The sequence below is a fragment of the Propithecus coquereli genome, unplaced genomic scaffold, assembly GCF_000956105.1.
Source record: "Propithecus coquereli isolate 6110/MARCELLA unplaced genomic scaffold, Pcoq_1.0 Scaffold1, whole genome shotgun sequence".
NCBI lineage: Eukaryota > Metazoa > Chordata > Mammalia > Primates > Indriidae > Propithecus > Propithecus coquereli.
The window spans coordinates 19,700,650-19,709,125 of NW_012133857.1; the positions used below are offsets into that span (position 1 = coordinate 19,700,650).

The window sequence follows — 8,476 nt, forward strand, 5'->3', positions numbered from 1 at the left end:
AAGAGAAAACATAAACTTACAGTTGGAGGATAATTGACCTCTGGTAATGGAGGTGCTCTTTTACCCAATGTCCTGTCTAAATTTATTTTGGCTCCATCAGTTCTGAAATTTATAGTTAGAAAAACAGATGATTCTTTTGAAGATAACATTAGCATATATTATTAAAACATTAAAAGTTGAACATGTTTCCAACTATACTAGAAGAAGAGATATTCAAGAGTGATCTTACTGAATTTTCTATGAGAAACAAATAGCAACAGACATTATCAATGAGACCTTGATTTTTAAAAAATTTTTAAAATTAATTTATTGTTTCAGAGATAGACTCAGTCACCCAGGCTCGAGTGCAGTGGTGTGATCACAGGTCCTTGTAACCTCAAATTCCTGGGCTCCAGTGATCCTCCTGCTTTAGCCTCCCAAAGCACTGGGATTACAGGCGTGAGCCACCACACCTGGCCTTATTTTTAAATTATTCATGTGTAATATAAACAGGTGAGACTAAAAATAAAAAATCAATTTTTTTCAGTTATAACTTACTGACAGTTTAAAAATTAATCCTGATGTATAGTGGGTCCTTATATGTATTATCTCTGTCCAAATACCACCCTGTCAGAGAAGACTCTCCTTACCCCCTATATTAAGTAGCACCTCCTTCACTATCCTTCACTATCCCTTTTAGCCTCACTTATCTTGCTTCATAGCACTTACCATCATTTGATACAGTATATTTTATAGACTGTTTTATTAGTTTCTATTATTCTCAATGCGTGGAACAGTAACTGGCAGATAGTAGGTGCTCAATAAACAGTTTTACTTTCAAAACGTTTTATGGATTTTTACATCCATAAAATATAATTTTCTCTTTAAATTAAGTTATATAATCCTATTGTATAACCCATTCATCTGTCATCAAATATTTATTGAATGCACATTATGCAAGTCACAATACTAGGTGCTATTAAAATATAGCAGCAACAAATCTCAAGGAATTTATAAACTGATTGGGTAGGAAGAAAAAAACAGAGTGCCATATTGGGCACCCTGGTAGTTCAGAGGAGGGACAAGTTCACTTCCACCTGGGACTAACTGTGAAGGACATACATACATGTTAGCATTTGCAACAAGCTTTAAGTGAAAAAGAGGATTTCAGGGGAAAATGTGGTTTTCCTGGGATCTGAAAAAACAAAGAAGTTGAAAAATTGGAAGGCAAGGAAGGCTCAAAGTGGAAAATGGGGAGCAGGGGTTGTTCAGTCTGCCCAAAGGTTACAGGACCAGCTAGAGATATGTTTGGGGAAGTGAGCTGAAACATCCAGCTAAGGGCATCATAGCTTTTTTATTCAATAGAGAAGTCAATAGACCGTCACTGAGAGTTCATTTGCATGGAAACATTTTTAGGAAAACAAATCTAATAGTTTATAAAGGCTAAATAGACTGGGAGCAATGGCCAAAGAAAAAGTATATAAGGAAAAGTAAAGAGACCTCAGAAAGAAGATTGGAGGATGCCAAGTACGATAGGAATGGAGAAAAACAAAGAAGCAGAGGAGATACCATCAGAGAAGTAAGAGGAGAACCAAAAGGAATTTCAAGGAAAGGGTGGCCACTGGAGCCATAAATACACTGGTAATCTGCATAAAGACAAGGACTGTGTTTGTTTTGCTCACTGTTCTATCCACACTACTTGGATAGTCTCCATCAAGGTATAGGAGCTCAATAAATATCTTTTGAAAGAATGATCATAATAGTAATTTGGAAAAGATCTCACATGTCTAGTTCAGTACCTTTACCTGATACATGAATGCTTTCAACAATATCAGTTTTACCATGGTACTTTGGGCAGGGGGTTGGGGAAAATGGCAATCATTACTTTCTGAGACAGCCCAATTTATTGTCCACTAACTCATATTCTTAGGAATACATTTCTTATATTGAGCTGTATCCTTGTAAACTCCTCTTCTCTGGAGCTACATAGAAAAAGTCATATTCTTCTTCCATGTTACCCTTCCAAAACCTAGGAAAACCCATCCAGTTCCTTCAACTATTCCTATCAATAAGAGTTACTGTTTATGGTGAGCTTATCATGTTCTAGGCATTAACATGCATGGATCTTATTTAACTCTCACCAAAATCCTCAGAGTTAAGCACTGTTTTATCTCTATCTTACATATAGAAACATGAAGATAAGTAAAATCACATCACTTCCCAAATTCACATCACTAATAAGCTGCAGAGATGGGATATGAACTCAGGCCTAACTGATGCCAGAGCCTATACTCTCACCAAGGAAGTTTATGCAGTTTCAAATTTCCTCACTCTCCTCTTCCTATGGTTTGAATATGTCCCCCAAGTTCATGTGTTGGAAATTTAATCCCTCTGTCCTCATGAATGGATTAATGGATTAATGAGGGCTCTGTTTGAATGACTGGATTAATGTCACTATCACAGGAGTGGGTTCGTTATCACAACAGTGGATTCATTACAAAAGCGAGCTCTCTCTCTGGCTCTCTCACCCTCTCACCATGTGATGCCCTCTGCCATGTTATGACATAGCAAGAAGGCCCTCACTAGATGCCAGCACCATGCTCTTGGACTTCTCAGGCTCCAGAACTATAAGCTAACTAAACCTCTATTCTTTATAAATTACCTAGTGTATGGTATTCAGTTATAGCAACAGAAAACAGATTATGACATCTCTGTATCTATTCTCATCTATCAATGTCTCTCTTAAAGTGTGATCCCAGAATTCTAGATGTTGTTGGACCAGTGCAGAGTGAAAATTTTCTCTCCTGTATTATAGACATTCTACATTTATTAAAGTAGCCTAAAACTGAATTAGCATTTTTTAAGTAGCCTCATTTCCCCGTTGAATCTTACTGAGCCTATACTAAATGGAAATTCCTAAGACTTTTTCACATGGAGTAGAAAAAATGTGCCTGAAATATCCTCCTTCTTCTTTTCTTTGTTAATCTTTAAGACTCAGGCCAGACTTCCCCTTATCCATCATCTCTCCCTGAACAGTCTAGCTTTCAGGGATTGCTACTTTCCAGGAATTTGCCTTATACTTTGGTATGCTAGTTGGCACTAGTTATAGTGCCAGGCTTACGCTATAATTATCCCAACATAATTATGTCTAACTTCCTTGAGCACTTTATATATAAATGCCACCCTTTAATATAGTAGCAATTTCTGGCGTGTGTTTTCTGCTACTGGCCATAAATAAAAAGAGCTGGGAAGAACACAAGAGTAAGCCTTTTCACTCCCTGTCTGTTTCTGCTTTGTATATTAACAGTTAAAAACAAATAAAGAAAAACTGGATAATTTCAAAATACTATGCAAGAAACCACATGCAGTAAAGGTGAGAAACACCAGCTTAAATCAAGAGGGGAGGTAGTTTTCAAGGAAGAAAATCAGGCTCATTCCAGAGACACTGGAAAGCTATAAAATGATATTGGCTCAGCCAAGCATTCCCAAGGACTGGTCCTAGCAGGGGGCCCAGTTCTGCCCACAACTCCTCACATCGTACCTCACCCCTGGAACTCTACCCACAGAACTCATCCACCTTTGAAACACTACTTTCCCATCACCTAAAAGGTAGAGGTATCAAGGGGATGTAGAATCCCAAAGTCCATGGCCATCCAGAAATATGTGTCTCCAATATAAAAACTTTTAATTCCAAATGCATTTTTCCCAAAGAAAAATATAGCAGTTCTAATCTCAGTATTAATACAGCACTATGCCTCAGGTAATTTCGAGGCAGTATCTTTTTATTAAGCACCCAAATGAAAGTGGTACTATAATACTTACAGATCTGTATAAAGCACAAGGTAAGGTTTTCCTTAAAAATTCATTCATTCAGTCACTCACCCACCAACAATAACATGCCAGACACTGTGCTCTCTCTCTCCTTAAGCATGTCAAAATAAAGTGAAGAGGAAAGACAACTAAGAAAATAAACAACAATATGTTGTTTATAACACATTCTGCTGTCTCCGCTTATGGCATACTGCTCTTCTCCTTTTCTTTCTGCTTTATTGGTCATACTTAGGCAATTAATTTGTAGGTTGACCCTTCCCTACACAACATCTAATTTTAATAATTCCTAAAACCTTAGTCCTAGGCCTTCACTTTTCTCAATTATTTCTCTTTCTCTCCTTTTCTCTCTCTCAGTGATTTCAACTATTCCCCATAGCTTTAAAAACCATCTACATGCTGGTGACTCCCAAATTTATATCTTCAGCCTAGACTTCTTCTCTCATATATCCAACTGCCAGTGAACATATTTCCCCTTAAATGTTATTATACATAGGCATGTCAACTCCAAAAGAGAACTATTGTTTCTTACCCCCATCTCCTGGACTTCCAATTCTCTATAAATGACACTACCATCCACCTAGCTACCAAAGCCAATCCAATAGTAAATCCTATTGATTCTGGCTCCAAAACATATCCCTTGTAAATCTACTTCTCTCCCCCTCCACCATCTCCAGCCTTATCCAAACCGCAATAAGTTTTCATCTGTGCTACTACAATAGCATCCTGTCTGGTCTCCTTATTTCCTTCTACTCTTGCCTGCTTCCCCTCTACCTCAGTCTATTTTTAATAGCCAGTGTGATATCTTTCAAATGTAAATCAGATTTTATGTCAATTCCCTGTTTAAAACATTTCAATAGCTTCCTCTGCACTTAAAATAAAAATCTGAATTCCTTATCATGGCCCACAAGGAACAGCACAATCTGCTCCCACCTTCTTCTCCATCTTCATCTGATACTATTCCCCAGGCTCATTATACTTTAGTGACATTGGCCTTTATCAACTCCTAAAATGCACTAAAAGAATTCATATTTCAGGGCTTTAATGCTTACTATATCCCCTTTGCTACAGAGCTTTTCTCATATTTACTTAAATGACAGAGGCTGGGCACAGTGGCTCATGCCTGTAATCTCAGTGCTTTCGGAAGCCAAGGGAGGAGGATTGCTTGAGGCCAGAAGCTCAAGACCAGCCTGGGCAACATGGTAAGACCCCATCTCTACAAAAAATAAAAAAATTGACTGGGTGTGGTGGTGTGCACCTGTAGTCCCAGCTACTCAGGAGGCTGAACCAGGAGGATTGTTTGAGCCCAGGAGTTGGAGGCTGCAGTGAGCTGTGATCACACCAATGCACTCCAGCCTAGGTGACAAAAGCAAGACCCTGTTTCAAAAAAAAAATTTTTTTTTTGAAGTAAGAATAATATATAACTCCTGGAGAACTCCCTTCTCTACTCTCCAAGTCTACTAAAACATTGAGTCTTAGGAATGAAGCGAGTAAAGGATCTCTAATAGTCTATGTACTGATATTAGTTAATATAGCTTATGAATTTAGATTTAAATATGAGTAAATGATTGATGGACTAATAAAAACGTACATCTAAAGAAGTTATATGATTAATAGACCTATTTAATTATAAGGAAAGTAAAATCAGCAAAACTTTAAACTATTAAATTGGCAACAATATGATCATCAATGAAGTAATAGTAAAACTTAGTCAGTTGCAAAAATGTTTTTAAATGAGGCTGACCAAGAAGGGAAAGAGAATGAAGAAAATGAAACAAAAATTCACCAGAGAGAATTTCCCATTTTATACTTTAGAGTTGGGTTGGGATTTTGTAAATGAGATTCCTATCTTTTTTTTCTTATTTATCCCCAGATCCCGCCAGAGTCCAGTGCCCGGGAAATTTTCAGTAAATGTTGACTGGAATTGAACTATCTTTATCACAGCCTTTCTTGGCTGATACCTAAATTAGTTTTAATTTCTGCTAAATGGCGGGGGCATGGGAGAGCAGAATGTTGAACTGTGTTCTCTTTTGTGTAGAAAAAACTTAAATACAAGCGGTTTCGAGATATTTTATTAAGTGTTTATTCAAACGCAATGCTGTTTGTACAGGTCCAATTTCTTGGTTTTACTTTTAGGGACCAGTATGTTTGTAATATATTGAGAAGAGCAATAGTGTGATGCTTAAAGTATGTGAACTTTAAGCACCAGACCAACTGGGTCCAAACTCCAGCTGTGTGATCTTGGACAAGTTACTTAACTTCTCTGTACCTCACTTTATTCATCTAAAAAATAGAGATAACAATATTATAATACTTATCTTTACTTTTCCGTGAAACATGTTTAAAAAAAATAGTACCTACCTCATAGGGTTGTTCTGAGAAGTTACAGGTAAAGTGATAAGAACAATGCCTGATAGAGTGAGTAGTGTGTAATATGTACTATCATTATGATTACTTTTCAATTGCTTTTCTAGTTAACTTGAAGATAGTATTTTGCCCATGAACAATCTAGCATAGTTAAAACTTTTTTATGAGAATATGAACACTAACCACTTCACTTGAATACCAAGCAAGAATTATTTACTAATATGCTACTTACACTAACTGATTAATTTTCTTCTGCTGCTCCTTGGATCTTCTGTAGTTTAGCAACTTACTTTGTGCTGGTGTGTCAACACCTATGTTTTTTGGGGGATGAACAATGGGGGGTAACTTCAAGTTTAGAGCCTCCTTTTCTGCTTCAATGGCAGCTTTGTTTGGATCTGACATCTTGGTCCCCTAAAAAGTCCATAAAGCCATTATTGTAAAAGCAAGCCTCGATATATTTATAACATGTCTTACATAATACCAAAAATAAAATCCTGAACCTTTTTAGATCTTCCTCGCAAGTGCAGTTTTAGTCTAAAGAATGGCAGTTGAGATAAGTAAGCAGGAATTCATACAACCCACTTTGCTGTGAAGAAATGAGCCAGTTGCTCCCCTTTGGGGCTTCAGTTTCCTACTGGATGAAATTAAGGAACTGAATTAGATGCTCTCTAAATATCCTTATACAGCCCTAAAATTCTAAGTTCAAATTTTTCCCTAGATGCAATCCATAAGAACAACAAAATCCAGTTGTTGAGGGATAATCTCCCTCCAAAAAAAAGCTGATATTTAACATCATTAATACTCTTAAACATCAGTATTGTATCTTAGTCTTGCTACTTTCCTAGAAAGTGATGCTATGATCAAGCAAAAATGGGCATACTTAAATGCACCGCAAATCTAAAAATGTCAGGAAAATGCTCAACCATTTAACTATGATAACAACTACATTGGCCGCGAATTCCTACAGGATTTGGAGATTCCTGCCTCAAAAGAGAGTATTTCTGCTGACACTCAAATTGAGATACCCGTCCTGGGAAGGAGACCGAAAAGTAGAGAACAAGTACCTGTCTGATTGTTCTGATTGTTTCAGACGAGAGGAAAACATCCAGACTTCCTCCTCTGGTGGAAGAAAGGGGGACAACGAGGAGTGAAACCGTCGGAACCCCACCAGCTCCCGAGGGAGTGGCTGGAGAAGGGCGGTCGCCGACCGGGTAGAAACAAAGTCGTCGCCACGGAAACCGCAGGTCGCTGCCGGAAGAGCTTGACGAAGGTTGCCTGGGGAGGTAGTTGCTGAGCTGCGACAGATTAGGATTACCTGTCACAACAGTGATTTATTATTCAAGTAAACGGAGTGTGGGTGAATGAGATTTTTTTGCCTAACTGCCTTCCCTGCGAAGGGGTCCAGGAAATCAGGATCTTCGAATTGTGGAAAACTGCAAGACTGGAAATTGGAACCGTTGGAAAATAAATAGATGTAGGTAAACATTCACTCTGAGAGGAGAATCAAATCTTCAGATGTCCCCTAGTGACTTCCTGTAAATATTGTAACTAATCAGCAATATAATTTGTCTTGCTTCTATATTTGCTATTTGTTTATACAGCACCTTCAGGAGATCCTCTGCAAAATCAAATGGATTAAGCTGTGTGAACTTCCTGAGTATGCGGGGAGACAGAAATGTGAAATTTTGCTATTTGAAGCTATGTACTCTACACTACACCTAAAGGATAACAGCCTATATGAATACTATGTGCCTAAGTAAAATTGGGGTGGGTATTAAATAAATCCTGCTGGTGTATTAATAGCATATTTATTCAACAAATGTTTGAGCACCTTCTATGTGCCAGTCACCATGTAAAGGATTTTTTTGTTTTAATGAGAATACAGGCCAGGCACATGGCTAACGCCTGTAATCCCAACACTTTGGGAGGCCAAGATGGGAGGATTGCTTGAGGCCAAGAGTTTGACACCAGCCTGGGCAACATAACAAGACCCGTCTCTACAAAAATGAAAAAGAGAGAGTACAACCTACACTATTGTGTCTGGCACACAGTGGGCCTGATTCAGTCAGTGGAAATCCTTTTAAAAAGGTTTAGGCATGCCCTGAGTCAGGCTCCGAACAGCAGCTGGATCTACAATTGCTCTCCCCTCTCTAGATCTTTCCTTCCTGACATACTGCCCTACAGATCTTACAGTTGCTTAACCAGATCCCACAATTACATAAGCCAATTCCTTGTAATAAATCCATACACCCACATGCATATATATTTTTAAAATTTTTAATTATTATGGGTACATATGGTG

General features: G+C 37.9%; 1 protein-coding gene across 1 annotated transcript in view; it reads right to left on the minus strand.

The window, feature by feature from the left end:
* Window positions 1–6,576, minus strand: part of DNAH12 (dynein, axonemal, heavy chain 12) — a 236,169-nt gene extending 229,593 nt beyond the window's left edge. The window contains 2 exon segments of the mRNA XM_012640974.1: window positions 21–102; window positions 6,407–6,576. Coding sequence (XP_012496428.1) covers window positions 21–102; window positions 6,407–6,576 — 252 coding nt within the window.
* Between the last annotated feature and the right edge of the window lie 1,900 nt (window positions 6,577–8,476).